The 22,760-nt window shown below is 58.4% G+C and overlaps 2 protein-coding genes across 2 annotated transcripts in view; one reads left to right on the top strand and one right to left on the bottom strand.

Annotated features, from left to right (window-relative positions):
- The window catches only part of M1AP (meiosis 1 associated protein), a 48,354-nt gene extending 30,931 nt beyond the window's left edge, over nucleotides 1–17,423 (top strand). The window contains exons 4-9 of the mRNA XM_006035734.1: nucleotides 9,587–9,760; nucleotides 11,074–11,224; nucleotides 13,780–13,921; nucleotides 15,487–15,693; nucleotides 16,818–16,967; nucleotides 17,274–17,423. Coding sequence (XP_006035796.1) covers nucleotides 9,587–9,760; nucleotides 11,074–11,224; nucleotides 13,780–13,921; nucleotides 15,487–15,693; nucleotides 16,818–16,967; nucleotides 17,274–17,423 — 974 coding nt within the window. The remainder of the gene's footprint in view (nucleotides 1–9,586; nucleotides 9,761–11,073; nucleotides 11,225–13,779; nucleotides 13,922–15,486; nucleotides 15,694–16,817; nucleotides 16,968–17,273) is intronic.
- Nucleotides 17,424–19,640: 2,217 nt separating this feature from the next.
- On the bottom strand, nucleotides 19,641–22,651 carry DOK1 (docking protein 1). The gene is made up of 4 exons (XM_025191902.1): nucleotides 22,521–22,651; nucleotides 22,004–22,115; nucleotides 21,628–21,800; nucleotides 19,641–21,022 (listed from the first exon to the last, which is right to left on the bottom strand). The coding sequence occupies exons 2-4, from the start codon at nucleotides 22,038–22,040 to the stop codon at nucleotides 19,916–19,918; spliced, it is 1,317 nt and encodes a 438-aa protein (XP_025047687.1). The 5' UTR covers nucleotides 22,041–22,115; nucleotides 22,521–22,651; the 3' UTR covers nucleotides 19,641–19,915.
- Between the last annotated feature and the right edge of the window lie 109 nt (nucleotides 22,652–22,760).

The following is a 22,760-nucleotide window of genomic DNA, read 5'->3' as shown; positions in this document are numbered from 1 at the left end:
TGGAGCACACCCGCTAGCCTTGGGTTCCCGCTGCCACCATCCAAGGCTCTGGACCCAATTCTGGCTCTGCGCACCTTGGAGAACACAGGCCTGATCGTCCAGTGTGTGCTAGACCCAGTACAAACACTTGGGGCACTTCCCCAAGTCAGGGGCTTATTAGGGAAGCCTCCCTTAGTCCGCAGACCTAAGGGGCCTCCTTGGCATAATTTAGACCCACCCCTCAATAAGTCTCCCACACCGGTCACAAAGGAGAACTTTATTGATTCAGGGTAAAACAGGGTAAAAGGTAGAGCAATATCATAGAAATATCAGAGGAATCCCATAGAGCAAACCAGGGTGGCTGAGGTAGCTGTTTAAACACGCATCTGAATTACTGTAAGCTAAATATCTAGCCTGATCTCGAGCAGCTTACTCACTCGCATCGTCCGGAGGTTGGAGTTTTCCTCTGGAGGCAGGGCACTCTTGGAGCATGCGGTGATGAGGAGAGAGCCAGGTTCAGATTCACCTGGATGACTGCATGGCTAATGGCTGAAGGGCACCTTCTTCCTGGCCCGGGCCTTTTTATCCCCTCTCTGACCTCAGCAGCCCGGTCCAATTGAAGCTGCCAATACTGGCCACAAGCCAACCAATCTACCAAGCATCCCTGGCTACCTGGGCCCGTGCGCAGGGCCGGGCTTTTCCCCCCTGCCCAGGTGACCAGAGCATCTTCCCCCAAGGCACCAGGCTTTTGTCATGCACACCAGGGAGGGAGATGCCTGCCCTGAGGGATTCAACACCAGCCTCTCAGGCTGGCAGAGACAGGTCTCTGGAGAGGGGCACAGACGGTGGCATTTCTGCCACAATTACTGTGCTGCTAAACTCTAATCTCTCTAGCTTCAGTTTCCAGCCACTGGACCTCATCTTGTCCCTGCTCATGTTAAAAGCTATTGCGTCTCTGAGCATCCTCAGACTGCAAATACCTCTGTGCTTTATTTCTATATTTCCCACTCCCACCTGCACTAGAGAGAGGAGAGGCCTGGCGGCATCTCCCTGGCCACCCTGTCCAGGACCCTTGCTCACTGCTTCCAGGGGTGCGGACCAGAATGGCAGGACTTTGCACCTACCGTACAACAGGGGAGCAGGACAGGGCCCAAAGTCCTTGCCTGAGGAGCTCTTCATGTCAGCAAGGGCTGCAGTACAGCAGCTGCAGGAGCTGCTGGAGGCAGCAGTCATTCAGCAGCTGGGACAACCTGGCCACTCTTGCTCTGTCACGCTTTCCTTGTTGCAAGCCTGTGGGGCTGAAAGCCTCTTCCTGGCATTCAGGTGCCTGGCACAGGTCTGAGAGTGGCAGAGACAGGTACAGCATCATTACCGGGGGGAGGGCACACTGATAAGGAATGAGGCATGGTGGGTAGCCCGTAGCAGGGAAGGAAATGCCTGGACTGCCATAGGTTCTCCTCTCCCCTGCCTCTCTAACAGCCCCTGAAATGTCTGGCATTACCAACCCCTCTGCTAATGGAGTGGAGTAAACATTTAGGTCCCAGCAAGCATGCCACCTTTCTGTGCATATTCAGGGAAGCAGCAAGCATGACAGCTAAAGAGCTAATGCGTTCCTCATAGGGCAGAAGCCAATAACACACCTCAGCGGATCCGGGACACCCAGTATTGATCTGTGCACTGCTGACGGCTGACCAGGAACTGCCTCTCTCTAGCTCGTTTCTCTTCAAGAACATCAGCAGCATTTCACGACAGCTGCCACACAGTGGGCATGGACACCTGCAGCATTACTTTCTAGGAACAGACTGTGCTGAGTGTGGCGGGCCAGTAGGGGGCGCTCCTGCGTTGAGCCGCCCACCGCCCTGCGCCCGACCACCGTCCAGGCTCCAAGTGCCTCCCGTCCGGCCGACACCTTCCCTGGAGCGCACCCGCTAGCCTGGGGTCCAGCTGCCACCATCCAAGGCTCTGGACTCACTTCTGGCTCTGCGCACCTTGGAGAACACAGGCCTGATCGTCCGATGGGTACTAGACCCAATACCAGCACTTGGGGCGCTTCCCCAAGTCAGGGGCTATTTAGGAAAGTCTCCCTTAGTCCGCAGACCTAAGGGGCCTCCTCGGCATAATTTAGACCCACCCCTCAATAAGTCTCCCACAGCGGTCACAAAGGAGAACTGTATTGATTACAGGGTTAGGGTGGAAACAGGGTAAAAGGTAGAGCAGTAACATAGAAATATTACAGGAATATCAGAGGAATCCCATAGAGCAAACCAGGGTGGCTGAGGTAGCCGTTTAAACACACATCTGAGTTACTGAAGCTAAATATCTAATCGGATCTCTAGTAGGTTACTCACTCGCATCATCCAGAGGTGGTTGGGGTTTCCTCTGGAGGCAGGGCACTCTTGGAGCATGCGGTGATGAGGAGAGAGCCAGGTTCAGATTCACCTGGATGACTGCATGGCTAATGGCTGCCCTCTTTCTGTCCCCGGCCGTTCAGCAGCCCGGTCCAATCGAAGCTGCCAATACTGGCCACAAGCCGACCAATCTCCCAAGCATCCCTGGCTACCTGGGCCCGTGCGCAGGGCCGGGCCTTTCCCCCCCCTTCCCAGGTGACCAGAGCATCGCCTCCCAGGCACCAGGCTTTTGTCATGCAGACAAGGTGGGAGATCCCGCCCTGAGGGATTCAACACCAGCCTCTCAGGCTGGCAGAGACAGGTCTCTGGAGAGGGGCACCGACGGGGGCATTTCTGCCACACTGAGTTTCTTTTTACTGGAGCCATGTATCTTGCCAGCAGGGCTACAATGATAGACAGCACAGTGCTGCTAGAAAAGGGAAGGACAAGCAAGATCTGAGGGAAGATAAAAGCATCCATCAGCTTGTGCACTCAGTGCCATGCCTTGAGGAGCTAATGTTCCTCCACACTGGGCACGTCTACACATGAGCATTTACTGCACAGTAACAAAATTTCTGCACAGTATGGGCACACATCTACACATGCACGTCCGTACTGTGCAGCGAATATGGCAACTTATGCCGACTTGAGCATAAATCAAGTTTGATTCCAAGGTATCAAATTTATGCCCAATTAGTTACTGAGTGGTAATGCACATGTAGATGCCTTACTGCTCAGTAACAGGCTCAGTAACTGTGTGTGTGGACTGACTTGGGGCTAACTTTAGGCCCAAGTCAGTCCATACACAGCATTAATGCACTTTAATGCCTGCACATGTAGACTCCAGCCTATTCCCACTTACTGCACAGTAAATTTAAGCTGGCATAAATGCACATGTAGACACTCCCACCCAGTCTCAGCATGGAGCTTGGTTTCTCCAGCTCTTTGTCTGCTGAAGAGTTAACAGTCTCCAGTTGTTGCTGTCAGCAGTCCCTCATGGTTGAGGATGATCACTTCCATGGGTCAAGTAAAGGGTTGTAGATGAGTCCACTGATGGATAAGGCCAATCCTAGAGCCACAGACTCTCTGGCAGATACCACAGGTGGTGGTTAAAGGGAGGGTCGGGCCATGGATTTCTAGTCTTGTTTCTTTTCCTTCTGTTTCTGTCATTTTTCTGCCTCCAGGGTGAGATGGTTTTCTTCAAAGAAAGATGCAGCTTCTCTCACAAGGCATTGCCATGTACACCTGTCCCAAGCTAGTTTTTCCCAATTTGTGGTGTCAATGCCACACTTCTCAATGTTCACCTTAAGGGTGTCCTTGAAGCATTTCCTCTGGCCCCCATGTGTCCTTTCTCCTTGGCTGAGTTGGGAGTAGAGCAGTTGTTTTGGTAAATGCACATCAGACGTGCACACAGTGCCCCATCCACCGCTGCTGATGTTGAATAATCAACACTTCCATACTGGTGGTGTTAGTGTCAGTGAGGACGCTGGCGTTTCATAGATTTCATAGACATCAGGGCTGGAAGGGACGAAGATCATCAAGTCCAGCCCCCTGCCCAAAGGGCAGGAAGTCAGCTGGGGTCATAGGATCCCAGCAAGATGAGCATCCAGTTTCATCTTGAAGGTGTTCAATGAAGGCGCTTGAACCACCTCCGGTGGCAGGCTGTTCCAGACCTTGGGGGCTCGGACAGTAAAGAAATTCTTCCTTATGTCCAGCCTGAAACGATCTTGAAGTAGTTTGTGACCATTCGACCTCGTCATCCCTTGGGGCGCTCTGGTGAACAAACGTTCCCCCAGATGCTGGTGGTCACCCCTGATAAACTTGTAGGTGGCCATCAGATCACCCCTGAGCCTGCGCTTTTCCAGGCTAAAGAGCCCCAGGGCTCTCAGCCTGTCATCGTAGGGTCTGCTTCCCTGACCTCTGATCATGCACGTGGCTCTTCTCTGGACTCTCTCAAGCTTCTCCACATCCTTTTTGAATTGTGGAGCCCAAAACTGGACACAGTACTCCAGCTCCGGCCTCACTAAGGCCGAGTACAGGGGGAGAATGACGTCCCGGGATTTGCTTGAGAAGCATCTATGGATGCAAGCCAGCGTTTTGCTCGCTTTACTAGCCGCCGCATTGCATTGCAGGCTCATGTTCATCTTGTGGTCAATGACGACCCCCAAGTCTCTTTCTTCCATAGTGCTAGCCAACATAGCACTGCTGAGCCTATAAGGATGCTGCAGGTTTTTTTTCCCAAGGTGGAGAACCTTGCATTTATCGGCATTGAACACCATCAGATTCTCATCCGCCCACTTGCTGAGCCTGTCCAGGTCAGCCTGGATAACCTGCCTGTCTTCTGGTGTGGATGCTTTGCCCCAAAGTTTGGTGTCATCGGCGAACTTGGCCAGTCCGCTTCTGACTCCAGTGTCCACATCATTAATGAAGATGTTGAACAGTATGGGTCCAAGGACAGAGCCTTGGGGGACCCCACTGGTCACAGGACACCACGATGAGTGACTTCCATCGATTACTACCCTCTGGGTCCGACCCCGGAGCCAATTTTCCAGCCAGCGGATCGTGGAGGACCCAAGGCGACAATTGGCCAGTTTCTCCAAGAGGCGATCATGGGACACCAGATCGAAGGCTTTTTTGAAGTCAAGATATATGACATCAATCTCTTCTCCCTTGTCCAGGTGATAGGTCACCTGGTCGTAGAAGGAAATGAGATTGGTCAAGCAAGACCTACCCGCAACAAACCCGTGCTGGCTATCCCTTAAGATGTTGGCGTCGGCCAGTCCATTAAGGATGGCCTCTTTAATAAACTTTTCTAAGATCTTCCCCGGGATAGAAGTCAGGCTGATGGGCCTATAGTTAGCCGGATCCACTTTCCTCCCTTTCTTGAAGATAGGCACCACATTGGCCTTCTTCCAGTCTTCGGGCACTACACCAGAGCGCCAAGAGTTTTCAAAGATCCGTGCTAGAGGCTGGGCTATGATGCTCGCCAGCTCCTTGAGTACCCTGGGGTGAAGATTGTCAGGGCCAGCTGACTTGAAGGTATCCAGCTTCTCAAGATGTTCCTTCAGAAAGTCAGCATTAATGGAGGGCAGGGGATCACCCTCACCCGGACTTCCCGGCCCTGTAGCGGGCATGGGCGTCCCATGGGACTGATGAAAGACTGACGCAAAGTACCTATTTAATAGGTTAAAAGTATCCTCCTATTTTCTACTCTTCAGAAGAATAATAGTCCAAACCATCTCAAACCTCAAAGAAAAAATTGTGGTTGGTTTCAGTGTTGCTGGGAATCTGAGCATGTTCTGCCATGAATCTACTACTGATAGTTACAGCAGTGCTGGTATCCACTCAGAAAATGGTTTCTTTTCCCCCTCCAAACTGTGCAAGCATTTCTGGAAAACTAAAGTGATGCCATCAAATGCATGCACTGAAGTCAATTAAGAGATGTCAGAAAACTTGAAATTAGACTCAGGAGATAAAATGTTGGGCTGCCTCAGCCTCAGGTTTGCTGGTCATTACATTTTCCTCAGCATATTTGCCAAAACTCAGACTTTCCCAGAACTAAGTACAGATTTGGCCAAGGTTGGTTCTCCACCTCTTTATCATTACCTGAAAGAGAAAAAAGCCAAATACACAGAACTATGGGTTTGGTTTTGGAGTAGTGCAAAAAGTGCTTTTATAATTAAACGTTAGTGCATGAAGGTCTTTTTCATTTCTGACCGCAAATCTAAGTTTGAACAAGACCAGCCATGATGCTGTCACAATTTCATCAACCATAATGAGGAGGTATGTTTCCAGGAGATAAACAAGAGTGAAATTACTTTCCTCAAAATTAAATTAGGGTTGCTCTAGTTTATTCATAGAAGAAGGCAGTTATTGGACCACTTCACTAATGGGAAACAATCACGTGCTGCTAGGAGTACGTGTTCGAGAAGGAGAGCATTGCATCGGATACCTTCTGGGAAGTGAGACTAAATCATGCCAGAAGTTTCCTGAATTAAAAAAAAAATGCAAAATTATTATTCATTTAATTTTCTTTAAGGCAACTACCTCTACCTAGAGCTAGCCTTAGCACAGATTTACCAAACAATCTGCAGGGACGTGTAGCTTTCCTTAACATAGAGAGCTACCCCCCCCGCCCCTTTTCTCTACACGATCCCTCCTGTACCGGGTATAGCCATCTATCCCCGTGGTCCAGTCATGGGTGGAGTCCCACCAGGTCTCCGTTATCCCTATGACATCGTAATTGTTTGCACTGAGCATGAGGATGAGCTCCTCCTGCTTATTCCCCAAGCTCCTGGCATTAGTGTACAGGCAAGCACGTGCCCCCCGGGGGGCTCCTTCCTTGCCCGCAGGTTTTACCAGGGCTGGGGCAGGGGTGGGCTCCCTGAAGCGCCGTGATCCGCTGGCTTTGCCAGGATTGCTCAGCGGGCCAGCAGTGGCGGGGGTGCCCCCGGCCCCCACCGGAGGTCAGCCAGTCTGGCTGAGAAGAGCCTCCTCCCTAGGGGAGAGAGGTGGAGGCCATCCCTTCCCAGCAGCTCGCTGCCTCTCTCGCCAAAGAGCGGGCTGTGGTCATGAAAGCCAAAGCCTTCCTGACGACACCAGCGCTGCAGTCTTTGGTTGACCACATAGATCCTCCTGTCCCTTCTCAGCCCATAGCCTGATACTGGGAGGATCGACGAGAACACTACCTGTGCCCCCAGACCCTTAAGCCCCGCTCCCAAATCCCTGTAGCGCCTCATGACCTGGCTGGGAGTGCTCCGAGCAGTGTCATTGGTGCCCACATGAATAAGGAGCATGGGATAGTGGTCTGTGGGTTTAAGGAGCTTTGGGATCCTCTCCGTAATGTCCCGGATGCGGGCCCCTGGGAAGCAGCAGACTTGCCGGGCTAAGGGGTCGGGGTGGCAGATTGGCCCCTCAGTCCCCCTCAGGAGGGAGTCTCCCACTGTATGATGAACCTCCCACTTTATGCCAAATGTCTTTCCAAGATAGCGCTGGTGATGGCGTTCCTGCCTTTTAGGTGGTCCCTGCAGGTCACCCAAGCTTCGCAGCTGAGGAGAAGAGTTGGGGTTACGATAGCCTTATGTAGTAGGACCTTTGTTTGAGCCCTAATGTGGTCATTGAACACGTGATGATAGTCTTCCAAAGGCAGAGCTGGCATATTTGGGCAGGGGGCTGGACTCGATGATCTTCCGAGGTCCCTTCCAGCCCTAATGTCTATGAAATCTATGAAATCTATATCGGATCCAATTCTGGGTCCCCTCGTCCATGTTGGCTTTCTTTGAGAGATGGCTGCCAAGGTCTGCAAAGTGTCCGGCACTCTCCAGCTCCTGTCTGTCAGCGAAGATCTTTGTTGGGAGAGCTGATTGGCACGGACTAGGCTTATAAAGCACCTTTGTTTTTCTGATATTAAGGGCCAGTCCCAGACACTGGTAGGGTTGGCACTGGTAGGCCATTCCGTATGTTCAACAGCAGCACAATCATCATCGTATTGAAGTTCCACAATCAAGACCGATGTAACTTTGGTTTTGGCCTGGAGGTGAGAGATTGAAAAGGTTCCCATCCATCTTGTACTTGATGACAATGCCATGTGCCACACGATCATGGATGACCATCTTGAAGACCACAAGAAAGATGAAAAACAGAATTGGTGCGATCATGCAGACCTGCTTGACTCCAGTTTGAAGGGCAAAGTGCTCCATAGTTGGAGCCACTGCATAGGATGGAGGCAGTCATCTGGTCATGAAGGAGTCTTAGGATGGTGGTAAATTTCCCTGGGCAGCCAAACTTCAATAAGATCTTCCATAGAGCCTCATGGTTAACAGTGTTGAAAGCTGTGGTTATATTGATAGTGGCCATGTACAGTTCCTGTTGTTGTTCCTGGCATTTTTCCTGGATCTGCTCAGGTGCAAAAATCATGTCCGTCATGCCTCTTGATGGTCTGAAGCCACATTAAGATGCAGAAAGGATTTCCTCAGCAAGAAGGAGCTGTCAGTTCAGCAGAATTCAAGTGAGGATCTTGCCAGTGATGGAGAGGAGGGCTATATTTTGATAGTTTCCACAGTCAGACCTAGCTCCCTTTTTAAAAATGGTGACAATACTGGCATTCCCTAGGTCAGTGGGAATGTCCTCAGTGTCCCATCCAGATTTTAAGAAACTGTGTGTAGCCTGTTGGTCATCGTTTCCCCATCGACTTTGATGACCTCGGCTGGTGTGTCATCAGGGCCAGATGCGTTCCTGTTCTTCATCTGTCTTATTACCTGGTGGACTTCTTCAGAGGTTAGCAGACTGGATGCTGCAGGATGGGTTCGATGGTTTCATCAGTCACCATTGATTCTAAGTTCAGGAGTCTTTGGTAGTGCTTCTTGCAGCAGTTTTTGATGGACTTGTCTTTGAGGAGTGTACTGAGTGTGAGGGGTGGCAGTGTGAGCGGCAGCTCACACTCCTGTGGGTTTTCCAGACATGTGTAAGAGTGCACAGGATTTGATCTAGACATGAGACGTAGCTGGAGATCTGCCCTCAGAGCAGCGCATTATTGAGTCCAAGTTCCTACTCATTCCCTCCTTGGAAACTGGCCAGGGCTGAGCTTTCAAGTTTATTGTCTTATGGTGGTTTGTACCCATGCAGCTACTGGGCAGCCAGTGCTTGGCTTTGGACTACTGATGAGGGGCAGTGGGGTCTGGGGGACTAAGTATGGGGGTGTCAGGGCTCCCTGGCTCCTAATTCCAGCTCCAACACTGACTCACTGTGAAACACATACCAAGCCCCTGTCTCAGTTTACCCATCTGTCAAAGGGAGCAATGGGCCTGTGACCGGGAAGTACACTGTGGCCTTTAACAGAAGATGCTATTTCAGCATGAACAAAAGGGAGGAAGGAAGTATGGGAGTTGTGGAGATAAAGTCTTCACAATCTGGGCCACAGCAGCTGTGGTCAGGTAGGAGTGGTTGGTTTGCCTCTGTCATGACTAAGCCCCTGCAGACAGCTGTGCTGCTGGCCACGGCATGGGCATGGCCCTTGGAGAACAGTGAGACCTCTGGGTAGGGGTGGAAGGAATCAGCTCCTGCTTTGTGCTGCACCCTCTGCAGAGGCAGCATGCTCCGTGATAGCTTTCGAGGTCCCGTCCCCCGTTTTGGGGACTGTCTGAATATTGTGTGGGGGTGTAGGTGGTGGAGGAGGAGAGAACGGGGCATACCTCTGTAGTGTACCTCCTTCCCTCCTGCAGACAGCTCGATCCTGGGCATGGACATTGACCTGCAGACCCTCGAGAACGACGTGGTCAGCTTGGAGACCTTCTTCAAAACCTGGCTGCATGACCATGGCACAGACCGCGAGCAGCTCCATCTCCTCCTCCCTGCAGCAGGCACTGCTCACCACGCTGCCCCCAGGACCAGCCTAGGTATTCCTCTCTCTCTCCCTCTCAGCTGTGGCTGTGGACTCTCGACCCTGGGGTGTCTCTACTGGGGTGTCTCTGCCTGGGGCTTGGGTGCCGCTAATGCGGCACCTGCATCTGAACAGGGCTGTCTGTTTGCAGTGCTCCGTTTTCAGGTGCACGGGAGAAGTTGTTGTCTGGGCGTATGTGTCGTGGGTCTGATTCTCAGTCACACTGTGACTCCTTTCTGCCCTCACCGCGGAAGCATGCCTGGAAGTGGGCGTCCACTCAGGCAGCATAAAACATGCCTTGGAACAGGGGGAAGGACCTTCCAGGCATGAGCACCCAAGCAAGTTGCTCCACTGTAGCTCCCCATGTGTACTCTCCTGCCCTGAGGTCAATGGGAGGCAGCTTCACCCCTTCCAGGAGAGTGAGAGCAGGCATGTGGGCAGTTACTGCGAGGTAGCCGGAGAGCTGGACAGTCCCACCAGTGTGCGCCACATGGTAGCCTGTGCCTGTGCCCAGGCCCAAGGACTCACGCTTGTCATACAGTGAGATCTCGGACGTTCGACCAGAGTCAATGCAGCCGGTGTTGCAGTCAGTCTGTGTCCCAGGCCCCAGTGTCCTGCCGACAGCTCCCAAGCTGCCCCTAGGTCGGTGCTCTCTTACCGCGTGGCTCAGGCTGCAGCTGTCCTTTGGCACTGAAGTAATTGTGGCTGCCGGTGTGTGCTACCACTACCCAGCTGTTTTTACGTTCCCAGGTTCCTATTGCCCTAGCAGCAGGAGCACGCTCTGCTCTCCTGGCATCACAGCCTGAGCCTGTACAGCCAGGTCCAAACCAGAGGTGAAGCTGGCAGAAAAGGGGCATCTCTCCCGCACGTTACCTGCATGCTCGGACACTTGTTCAGCCCTTGCACTGACCAGGCTGCTGCCCACAGAGGCGGTGCTTGCAGGCAGGTCCCAGCACACAGCTGGCTGCCCAGGAGGGGTTTTGCCACCCTGGTCACTTGGCATCTCTCACTGGATGCCTTACGGCAGCAAACGCAGCAGCTGAAGTGGCTCTGAGCCAAGGGTCTCCTCACCTCTGCGCGGAGCATGAGGCTCTGGGAATTGCCCACAGCCATTAGATAAGGAGCATTGCTTTGGCCATGGAGCAGATGAGCCCCTTGTGAGGGGATTTCATGGGCACCAAGCAGATGCTGCTCTTCAGATTGAGACAGGCCTGGGGAAGAGAAGGCGGCTGGGGCCCCGAGTCAGGGCTGCCTCGGCTCCAGCCTGCGGCTAATTGGAGCCTTTCTTTTCTTTCTTGTGCCCCATTTTCCTCTCTCTCCCCTTCGTAGCATGTGTAAAGTGCGACATTCGTGAACGGATCCTCAGCCCAGCCCTGCTCCCCCAGGCAGCCAACGTCACCGTGAGGATGGACGACCCGAGCATACCCCTGCAGCTGGCAGCCGGTCCATCCGCCTCGCCATACAGGCTCAGGGCCATCAAGTAGGTGTCTGTGTGAGGGACTGGGAGACCTGGCAAGCTGCTGACCTCTTCCTCCTGCCCTGCTTCAGTCAGGAGGTGGGAGTGCCACAGCAGCCTGCCAGGGACCTGGTGCCAGCAGGGGCAGGAGCAGCAAGGCATGGGCTCCCACCCACCATGGGAAGCCCCTGCGCCCACCCCCATAGGCTGCAGGCTCCATCACATGCCTGCTCGGAGCCTGGGGGAGGCCATGGAGCTGCAGAGCCTAGGGCAGTCAGCACCCACGTCTGGAGGGTGTGGGGCGAGCATCTCCCTGGGATGGGAGGTGCTGCACTGACCTTGGCAGCATCAGGAGGCATCTGCAGTGCTCAAAGGGGCCCGGGTGAGCACCGACACATTCACTGCACCACTGCATGCAGCTGCGATGACACAGGCCAGCTCAGTGCAGTGAACCCCACACGGAGCTGCAGCACAGCAGCAGTTAGAGTCCAGAGAGACAAAACTGTGCAAGCCCCTGCATGTGCTCCCCCAGGACCCTGCCTCCCAGAGCCACGCTGGGCAGGTGCCACCATCTCTTGCCTACCGCTGCTTGAGTGTTAGGCCAATCATTAGGCCAAGACTCCTCCATTTTCCTAGTAGACTTTCCCATGAGGAGAGACTGTGTGGCCCTCCCTCCCTGCCTTCCCACCTGCCTTGATGGCTTGTGCCTCTGGCCTGACTGTCGTGTGCACCAGGGTTCGGCAGCAGCGAGGGGCCAGAGCTCTCAGCCAACCTCTCTCGTGATGCTGATGTGATACCATTGTCCACGGAGCAGAGCAGGGCTAACAGGCCTGTGCAAGGGGAGCCGTTAGCTCACCCAGGCAAGAAAAGGCAGTTAGCTTTTGGTTGTCGGCGCAGCGCAGGGAGCATTGGGGTCGCCCGGTCCCACCCAGGAGCCGGGTGTCAGATCCCATGGGGTTAGGTCTGTGCACTGTTGTTGACCTGCCACGGTGGCTGACTGTCACAGCTGAAGGAGACAAACAGGGTTCATTTTCTCAGACTTGAGTCAGAAGTGCAGTTCTCCTTCCTGTCAGGTGTTCGCTCTGGTTCTGAAAATAAGAGCTAATAATTGCAGTCATAGAGACAGCCTCCCAGTCTCTCTCTGCATCCTCTTCTGTGGCTTTGTCACAGCTGGGATTTTATTTCGTTAATGAGCAGCTCGGTTGGCCCCCGTGATGCAGTCTCCGCTGTTTTCTTCTGAATGCCGCTTACCTCTGTGCAGGTAGCAAAGATGAGTGAAAAGGTGCTTAGCAGGTCTGTAAGAGCAGTGCATGGTCACAGCTCTTGTAGATACTGACTATGGGACCATTTCAACCCCCCGGCTCTGAGCGTGCAGATTATCGAGGGTCACTGCAGACACCAAACCACTGAGGAGGCGGCACCAGCTGTTTTGCAGTCCACAGCACTGCACCAGAGCTCAGGGTGGGAAGCGGGGGTTTGTGATCCAAGGGGAACCACTCAGCGAAGCATGTGGCTGCCTGTGTGGGGAGTGCGCCAGGACCCCGGGGCTGATCTGCCTTGCATGCAACACATCTGAGGCCTGACAAGGGGCAAATCCTAACGTCTCAGGCAAAGGGGGATTCCCAGGCAGCCCACCACAGGGGGCAAAAAACAACAATGGGGGGATGGGGGGGGACAAGCCCTGCACCCCTTTACGCAGCAGCTTGGATTCACTTACTTAGGGTCGGGGGCTGGATTCATAGATTTCATAGCTTTTCATAGATATTTCATACACATTAGGGCTGGAAGGGACCTCGAAGATCATCAAGTCTAGCCCCCTGTCCCAGGGGCAGGCAGTCAGCTGGGGTCAGAGGATCCCAGCAAGATAAGCATCCAAACATTTCTTGAATGAGTCCAGAGTAGGTGCCTGCACCACTTCTGGCAGCAGCCTATTCCAGGCCTTGGGGGCTCGGACAGTAAAGAAGTTTTTCCTTATGTCCAGCCTAAAACGGTCTTGGAGGAGTTTATGACCACTGGACCTTGTCATCCTTTGGGGCGCTCTGGGGAACAGGCGTTCCCCCAGGTCCTGATGCACACCCCTGCTGTACTGATAGGCAGCCACCCAGTCCCCCCTGAGCCTGCGCTTTTCCAGGCTGAAGAGTCCTGTGGCTCTCAGTCTCTCTTCATAAGGCCTGTTCTCTTGCCCTCTGATCATGTGCGTGGCTCTCCTGTGAAATCTCTCAAGCTTCTCCACATCCTTCTTGAATTGTGGAGCCCAGAATTGGACGCAGTACTCCAGCTGTGGCCTCACCAAGGCCAAGCACAGCAGGAGGATGACATCCTGGGTCTTGTTCAAGATGCATCGGTAGATGCAAGCCAGAGTTTTGTTTGCTTTCCCAGCTGCAGTATCGCATTGGTGGCTCTTGTTCATCTTGTGGTCAATCACGACCCCCAAGTCATCCTCCTGCGGGGGTTGGAGTCAGGCATGGGCAGTTTGGGTCCCGCTCCCTGCTGGCCCCTGGTGAGTGCCTGAGGCCGTGGCTTTCTTGTGCTGTGGTCTTGAACTTTGGCCTTTGGGCACGGTCTTTGTTTCCTGACAGGGCTCTGAAGCGTGAGGGGGTCTGTGAGTCCATGCTGTATGGGCTGCCCTTCATCATCAAGCCGACGAGCTGCTGGCAGCTGGACTGGGACGAGCTGGAGATGAACCAGCACCACTTCCACGCACTGTGTCACAGTCTGCTGGTGAGTGCCAGTGAGCCCTTGGCTGGCCGGGCTCAGGTGAGATCTGGGGAGAAATGGCCTGGCCTGCGTCTCAAAAGCTGTCCCGTGGGCCAGCAGCTTCAGTGCGGTCCCAGGCTACAGCTGCACACAGCTCTTCCAGCAGAGCTCCTGCAGCACAGGGGAGCGGGGAAAGGGCCCCTCAGTCAAGCAGACAGTGGCCTAACAAGGTGTGATCCCAACCGAGCCCCACGCGATTCTGGGCTCTCAGGAGAGGACTACACCTCTGAGCCAGCTGGACCTGGTCGAGCTGCCACTGACTTCCTCTGGGACGTGGGCTCTGTGGGTTCCTAGCTTGTCCCTCCAGGGGCAGCACAGCAGGAAGGGCCTTGGCCAGGGGCAGGCTGGGCCGGACTGGCTAAGGCAGCTCTCTCTGTTCCCTGCCATCCGTGAGGGAGGGAGAGGAGCTGCCTGAGGGCCTGGGCACACGAGCAAGGCACTAAGTGTCTGCAGTACTTCACCCCGCTATCCTGGAAAGGCAAGCCAGCTCACATTTGCCATGGGCTAAGAGCAGGCACCTGGGCAGGTAGCACAGAGTAGCTGATGCCCTGTGCATCGTACCTGTGCATGTGGTAGCTTGTTGGTGTGCTTGCGTCCACAGCCCTAGATCCACGCAGGCACAATGCGAACAGTCACATTGCCCAGAGGAGCGTTAGGCTGAACAGGGGAAGGGTCTCACTTGTGCTGCTCCCTGGGGTCAAGCTCTGCAGCTGGGGTCTACTGTTGTGCCATTGGCCCATGGGAGGGGGCCTGTGCTGGGCACAGGACCAGCCTCAATGGCTCTGGGAGCCTTTCCTGGGTAAAACCCAGGCTGCCTGCACCCAGAGCAGGGTTGTTTGGCATCAGACAGGCCTTGAAAGCTGCAGATGTTGCAGCAAATAAAGCACAGAAGAACCCTTCTCACTGGGCTGCGGCTGCCCCACGGACATTGCAGGTCTGCAGGACTCCCTGCCCCAGAGGGCCAAGCACAGCCAGGATGGGGACAGGCCTGCTGGGTGCAGGGGGAGCACACCATCCTGGTGCTCGTAGCTGTGGGTCCAAAGCCATGGGTGCTCCCGAAGGGAGCAATAGCCGACTTGGTACCAGGTCAAACCCAAGGGAATGTCTTGTGGCACCTGCCACCGCTTCAAGGAGTGCAATGCAGGTGCTGGTCTGTCTCTGAAATGGCCACGTGCCCTTGGGACAGAGCTTCTCATCTGCCCCTCGGGGGTTGTCCATGTATCAGATTGGGCAGAGCCTCAACCCCACGCCCCGCTCGGCCCTTCTCCACCTGGCTAACGAGTGGTCCCTGACCCCTGCCCCAGGACCTGTCCCTCTGCCACGTGCTGCCCAGCAGCCCTCCCTGCTCACCCTGCGGATCCTGCATCAGGAGCCCCTGCTCTGTGGGCCATGGACAGGGGTACAGCAGTGGGGTGGCCTGCTGAGATTCCTGCCCCAGAGCCCAGTGGCCTCGCAGGACCCTGCACTGGTGGGAGGGCCTGGCCCGTTGCAGCTTTGCAGGTGGTGCCACTTCTGGCTCCTGTTTCCAGAAACGGGACTGGATGCTCCTGGCCAAACGTGAGCCGCAGAGTGCAAGCCCCAGCTGGAGCATCGTGGCAACCTCCTACTATGCCATCATCCCCTCCGACTCCTCCACGCTGCTGCTCAGAGCCATTGCGGTCAGAGAGCTCCTGCTGCCCTGCGCATTCCCAGCCCTCAGTGCTGAGCTACCCGAGGCCGCGCTGAGCACCATTGAGGCAAGTTAGGGTCTGCACATGGGGCTGGAGAGCCAGGAGCAGACTCGCCTTTGTGCAGGGGGTCCAGGCTGCTGCCTTTCCTCATCAGGTGCCCAGAAGTCTGAGCTTTGTTTTTCCCTGCCCTGCTCCAGACAGGCAGGGAAGCCCTGGTCCTGCCCGCAGAGCCTGGCAGCTGAGCAAAGCAGGAATAGCGCTCTTCATGGCAGCCCGGGGTGGCCAGAGAACGACCTAGGGTTTCTCCAAGCACCCGCCTGAGCCGCACAACGACCCTGGGGGTGGAGGAAGCCTGGCCAAGAGCACTGGGGAGGGGCAGAGCAGGACCTGGCCCTGCAGGGTCCCCATCCCAGCCCAAGACAGCAGCTAGTCCCGTCCCCACCAGGCATCATCCAGACACGAGAGGAGGAGCAGAGCACGGGCAGATGGCCTGGAGTAGCATGTCCTGAGGGCCAAATGCTGAGGTCCCCTATGGGGCTCGTTGCTAAACCAGAGGTGCAGGTGCCTCATCCTCCCTGGCAGCAGAGACCTGGCCTGAGCTGTCTTCTCACAGGGCTGTGGCCACTCCAGGGGCATCGCAGGGCTGCAGGTCTCCCTGCCCCGGGTGCGCCCACTTCAGGCAAGGAGAGCCGGGCACAGCAGGGTGGGCACAGCAGGTGCGGCAGGGGGACATCATTCAGGTGCTTGTACCTGCAAGTCGGAAGCTTCGGTTGGAGGAAGGATGAGCCCGTGGCAGGGAGGGCAGGAAGGTGCTGCCAGTGATGGCAGAGGAGACAAGGGAGGGAAGATGGGAGAGCAGGAGTGTCCAGGCGTGGATGTCAGCAGAGATGGGTCAGCACCTGACAAGGGAGAAAGGCATTGCGGCTGCCAGGGGAGACGCTGGGACGGTGCTCCAGGAGACTGCCTCTGCTGTAGCACTGCAGGCAGCCAGCAACACCGCTGGTCCCAGGTGGGCGAGGGACCAGCCATGGGTTGCGGGGTAGTAGGATGGGGCAGGAGCACAGGAATGTGGCCTCTGAGGCCAGTGCACCTGGCATCCCTGCGCCTGCCCAGTGCCCTCCTGGGCAGGGAGCTCGAGCCGCAGGCACGGCCCTGTGCCAACCAGGCCCAGTCTGATCCACCCTGCACAGAGCGCCCTGAGCAGCCTGGAGCTGGAGCCCATCTACAATCCACTACGCATGAGGAGCAACCTCTACAAGCAGCTGCGGGGTGAGCTGTCCCGGCCCCTGCACCGGCAGCTGGCTCAGCACCGCCCCAGGGAGCGACACCCACCCAGACAGGTACGGCACAGCTCTCGCCCGCTGGCTGCCCGGCGCAGCCTGCTCCTGACATGTCCCCGGCGTGGAGCCGACCCCAGAGGCAGTCAGCATCCTCCTTTCTGAGACTGGGGACACTGAGGCGGCCAAGGAGGAGTGATGGGGGAAGCACGGGGGTCTCAGCAGAGACCGTCAGAGCCTGAGAAGGGAGAGGGTGCCAGCACCCTCGTGCTGCTAGGCAGCGCTGCTGGAGTGGGGGGCAGAGGCCATGGGCTGGTGGGGTTGCAGGCAGCTTTGCCCTTGCGCTCACTTTGCCTCCCTGCATTACAGCCCCTGAGCCGGCAGCCCCCCAGCAAGGCCAGGGCCACGGTGGCACCCCTGCCGATGGCGGCCCCCGCACCCAAAGTGCTGCGCACATCCATGGCCAGGAAGGACACCTGTGAGCTCTCCCTCTTCTCTGATGAGGACGACCAGGCCTAAGCGCCGGTTGCAGCCCCCGCCCCAGCAACTGGGGCTCGGGCTGCGCCGGGCCCCAGGCCTGCTGGAGCCACGTGGGCCGGCGCAGGAAGTGGTCAGGCCAGTGCCGGAGCTGCTTTTCCCCAGGCGCTTCCCACAGCCAGTTCCCTTGTTGCTGTTCTGCTTGGTTGTTAGTTACTGAGTCCGTCTGCAGGAAGCTGCTGCCCACGAGACCCCCCTGCCACACACAGCCCCTCCGTCCCCACCAGCACCAGGCAGCCCTGAGAGGGGGCTGGTGTACCCCGCAGCACAGGGAACCTGCCCAGCACCCCCAGGACACAATACCAGGGGCAGAAGGGTTCCTGAGGCAGGTCCTGGATGGTCTGAGGGGGGCCCAACATGACAGAGGCCCCCCACAAGTGCCAGTCCGAAGCTAGGCTCTTCCCTTCCCCTCTCCCCCAGCAGTCCCTAGACAGCCGTTTCTGCTCGGGCCTGCCTGGCTTCACAGCCCTGCCAGGACGGGGCTGCAGCAAGCAGGGTCCCGGGCAGGCAGCGAGCTGTCTGGAGCCATGCGCGTTACAGCACGGGGTGGGTTCACCACGGGGTGCCGTGGGTCCTCCTGCGGCTGCCCCAGTCCTGCAGCAGCTAGGTATCTTGTGTGCTCCCTTGTTTGGATGGTCCTGGTTGTGTGGTTCCACAATAAAGTTGTGCAGTGTGCTGGTTCCACGCTGCCTGTGGTGAAGGCGTGATGTGGGGAGCGGCTCGGCACCCCCCGGCATGACACATACCCCAACTCCCCAGCGAGCAGGGCCTTGCCTTGGTCAGCCCTGGGCTGGAGCAGCAGCACCAGGGGCTCTATCTGCCCTGGTCAGGGGGAGCAATGGGCAGAGGACCCCCCTGCAGGAGGCTGATACCGCCCCCCGTCTTTGGGCCAGGCCTGCTCCATGCCGGCTGCTGCGGCCACAACCAACCACGAGCCTCAGTGTGATCACACAGCTGCCGCAGCCCCTCCAAGCTGCCTAGCTGCTCTGCCACAAGCTCCCCTGGCCCAGTTCCTGTGGCTCCAGCGCAAGTGCACACACAGGTCTCCCCCTTGGAGGGATAGCACCTAAAAGGGGCCCTGTGGGCAGCTCCCAGACACAGGCAGGAAACCCAGTGGGAGTGAAGGCTGCGCACTGGAGCGCGGGGCAGCATTGGCAGCAGCCAGAGCGCTGCTCCAGAGCTGCCGGGAGGCACCCGGGAACAGGGCTGAGGCCTTTGCCGAGGGAGCAGGGTGCACATGGAAGGGCTGCTGGGCTTGGCACTGGCCCCAGGAGTGCCAGGGCTCCGCCAGGCAACAGCACACAGAGGCCTGGCCGCGGCCTGCACCCCAGACCGGCCATCAGCAGCAGCTGCAGCCGCCCCTGCACGCAGGGGAAGTAGGTGCTGGTCACAGGCCCTGGAGAAGCTGCAGCCTGCTGTGGGGGCAGGGGCTGCTGTCACAGCAAAGAGGAAGAGCAGAGCCTGCCGTGCAAGGCTGGGGGCCCCTGCTGCGGGGAGCACAGCAGCCAGCCGAGGATGCGGCCCCTGCCCTGCGCCACTGCTGCAGTGACAGCACTCACCCACGGGTCTCTTCCCCCTCCCTGCAAGGTCCTGGGCAGCACTTGGGCCCATGCACCCTCCCCAGCCCAGGACATGGGCACTGTCGGGCTGCGACCCTCATGCAGGAGACACAGGCTCCGCTGGACGGAGCAGGATGGAGGCGAGAGGAGGCAGCAGAAGCCACTTCTGGTCACGTTAACTGTAGTGGAGCCAAGGGCAGGACGCACCCACCCTCTCAAGGGAGCCCAGCAGACAATGGGAGAATCCCTGTTCCCCCGCAGCACTACCGGGAGGAACAAGGAACAACAGCCATAAGTTGACAGAGAGGAGATTCAGGCTGGATATCAGGAGGTGCTACTTCACTGTCAGGGCGGCTAGGATCTGGGACCAACTACCCTGGGGGTCTTCAAAAGGAGGCTGGACAGACACCTAGCTGGGGTCGTTGAACCCCAGCATCCTTTCCTGCCCTGCCCTGCTCAGGTCCCTTCCGACCCTGCCTATTATGAACTATGAACTATACTCCAGCCACCCCCGTGCCAAAGCGGCCATCTGGGGCACCTGCTTCCAGCCCATGCTGGGCCTGCGGGAGATGCCGTTCTCAGCCACTGTTGCCCTTGCCCTACGTGGGGCTCTTAGCTTCCCAGCTTCCCCCCCTGCACGCCCTACACGGACCCGCCAGCCTGAAAAGTTATACTTTAATACCAAAATAAAACTTTATAAAAATACTGTGGGGGAGAAACCGCCCACGTCCAAGTCCAAGTCCAAGCACTGGAGGGGTCTCAAGACAGCCCCGACCAGGGCACCAGGAGCTGAGCAACCAGCTTCCCCATCCTGTCCCCGCCCCGCAACAGCTCTCCAAGCTGGTGCCCACCCAGCCCCTCAGTTCGGACCCCAGCCCCCCCACGGGGGCACAGCCGGCCCAGCTCCACGGCTGGTCAGATCTCCCCCAGGTCCTCGTACATGGGCGTCAGGCTGTCGTCATCCACGCACAGCTCCGGGCGCAGCCTGCGCGGGGGCTTCAGCACCTGGCTGTACAGCACCTCCTTGTTGTTGTTGTTGCTGCTGTTGAGGCCGGGGCGGTTGCTGGCCCTGTCGGGAGCAGGGGCCACACGCCTGCGGCTGGCGTCCGTGCCCTTCTCGAGGGCCTTGGGGATGAGGGCAGCCTGGGGCTTGGGTGCAGGGATGGGCTTGGGGCCCTTGGCACCTGCCTTGGGCTGGATGGGCGGCACCGAGTAGTCGGAGTTGGGGTTGTAGGGGAACTCATAGCCATCCCGGTCGTCCAGGCCCTGCGTGCGCCAGGCCTCGCCCAGCAGCCGTGCCTCATCGTAGATGCAGATGGCGTCGGGTGGAGGTCGTGGCGCCCGCCCCTCGGGTTCGTCATAGATGTGCTCCTTGCGGCGTGGGGCCGGCCCTAGCCTTGAGCCTGGCCCCGGCTCCGGCGCGCTGCCCTCAGGCCGCACCGGGTCATACATGGCCGAGGACAAAGGGGCTGGGCCTGGACCCTTGGCCACAGCCCCCAGTTTGCTGTCAATGGGGTCTGAGTACAGCGGGTCCAGCCAGGGCCGCGGGCACTTCACCGAGTCCAGGGGCTCCGAATACAGGCTGGACATGTCCTCGGAGGGCAGCACGGGCCGGGGCACCTTGGGCAGCGGGGAGCGCGGGGGTGTGCTGGTAGGCGCAGGCTTGCTCTGCGGTGTCGGGGGCTCCGGGAGGCTCCGGGTCTTCAGCAGGCTCAGGGCGTCCCTCTCCTCTGGAGCAGCGCTGAGCCGGGGAGGCAGCCCGGCCTTGGGGCCTGCAGGGCCGTCGCCCTCGGCCGGGAGGTCGAGGCTGAGCGAGTCGGCCAGGGTGCTGCGGATCTGCATGACGCTGGGGCAGTCCGCGTCCAGCGAGTCACAGCTCTGCCGGTGCTCCTCCGCCAGCGTCTTCTGCTCCCGGATGGACGCCTCCACCAGACGGAAGATCTCGTTCCCCTGCTTGGTCTCGAAGGTGAAGTTCCCGGGGCCGGAGCTGCAGCGCCGCCCAGCTTCAAAGGAGAACATCACCTGCCGGGCAGGGCTCAGGTCAGAGTCCCGCTCTGCTGCCGGCTGCCCCCGTGCGCCCAGCAGAGCCACCTGCAGAGGGACAGCACCAAGCCGCCCACCCACGGAGAGGCCTGAGTGCACACAGGTGCCTGCAAGGCAGCTCGGCCCCCGCCCACCCTCCGCCAGCTGCTCCAGCCCCTTGCCGGGGCGCAGACCCGCCTCTGCCTGGTTCCGGCCAAGGCAGGAGGAAGCAGACAGGCTGCATCACTGCTGCTGCTGCTACTATAAACAGCTTCCCTCCCAGACCACTTCCTCCCGCCCAGTCAGGGTCCGCAGGGTGGGAAAGGGCCACGCAGCACGCGGGGCCTGGCTGCACCGCAGCTGGGAATGATGGAGGGGGCAGCAGGCATGGGGAGACCGTGCGCTGCCAGCGGACATGGCAGGGAGGTCACGTGGACAGGCGGGGGCCCTGGCACAAGGCCTTGGCAACACCTTGTTAGGGAAGCATGTGCAGCGCGGGCCAGGCGATGGACACTGAGGGGGCAAGTGCAGAGGGGTAGCCAGGCCCGGTCTATTAACCTCCTCTCTTACTCGCGGGGTATCCCAAACCTTGCCCCGCAACCCACCTTGTCGCGCCCGTATCTCCGGAGCAGCCGGTAGGGCCACACGTAGAGCGTCTCCTTCGTCTGGGGGTCGCGGAGTGCCAGGCCGTCGCGCTCCGCCTGCAGCTGGTAGGTCCCATACAGCCCACAGCGCTCGGCCGCCTCCGTCCTCTGCACCGTCACCCAGAAGCTGTTCACTGTGAAAGGGGGAGCCGGGGCAGTCACGGGGCCTGGCAGGGCTGGCGACCCCAGCGCTGCGCAGAGGGGCACAGCCAGCGTCCGAAGGATGCCCCGAGGCGGGCGCGGGGGCCTGAGCCCAGGCACAGCCCAGGGCGGGGGGCGATGCCCCAGGTTGGGGGGCTCTGCCCTCGCAGAACCCTGTCAAGCAGCCCAGCCCTACCTTCGTCCCGTGAGTAGTAGATGGAGTTCACGGCCATCTCCAGGGCAGGCGCTGCGGCGCTGCCCTCCGCACTGCGCCCACCCGGCAGCCGGCCCTCGCCGCCCGCATTGCCCTGCCGAGCAAGCGAGACGGACCTCAGCACCCGACGCCAGGGGCCTGCCAGCTCCAGGGCTCCCCATGCCCCCCACACACCCCCACCCCGAGGGCATGGGTGGGCCGTGGCCCCAGCTCCCCACGGGCCTGGCTGGGAGCAGCTCAGAGCAAGGGCTGCCGGCAGACGGGGATGCCCTCCTCGCTCCCCACGCCCCAGCCTGGCAGGAGGGGGGCGGGCGCCTCCGGACCAACCACAAGCAGAACTGAAAGCGTGAGCCGGGAGCCACGTGGGATGATGATGCTGCGCCACAGACGGCGGGCGGGGGGGCGACTGTCGTGGAAGGGCAGGGGCGCAGCAGTGACAGCGGCAGTGCCGGCCCCAGCGCGGCCACGTGGCCGTGGGCCCAGCAGCCCCCGTGCTCACCCCGAAGGCGATCTCGCACAGCTTCCCCACCCACTCGGTGCTCTGCTGCTTCTGGGCGGCGAAGAGGTAGCTGCGGTCGCTGGTCTCCAGGCAGAAGGTGGCCGTGCCCTCCTTGGGGCCGCTCTCGGCGGCAGGCGCCACGCTCACGCAGTCGGCCAGACGCACGATCTTCTTGTCCAGCCGCTTGGTGCCCGGCTTCTCGCTCGACGCTGCCCGGGCCTTGCAGTCGAAGAACTCGAG

Source organism: Alligator sinensis, unplaced genomic scaffold (assembly GCF_000455745.1).
Source record: "Alligator sinensis unplaced genomic scaffold, ASM45574v1 scaffold1334_1, whole genome shotgun sequence".
Classification (NCBI taxonomy): Eukaryota; Metazoa; Chordata; order Crocodylia; family Alligatoridae; genus Alligator; species Alligator sinensis.
Note: the sequence above shows the minus strand (reverse complement) of the source record. Positions and strands in the feature narration are given on the sequence as shown.

Bases quoted from the DNA above. Each gene is read 5' to 3' on its own strand.
- DOK1 (XM_025191902.1), bottom strand. From the start codon at position 22,040: ATGGCCGTGAACTCCATCTACTACTCACGGGACGAAG. The intron at 21,801-22,003 runs GTAGGGCTGGGC...CCCCTTTCACAG, and splicing joins CTACTACTCACGGGACGAAG to TGAACAGCTTCTGGGTGACG. The intron at 21,023-21,627 runs GTGGGTTGCGGG...CCTGCCCGGCAG, and splicing joins GGAGATACGGGCGCGACAAG to GTGATGTTCTCCTTTGAAGC.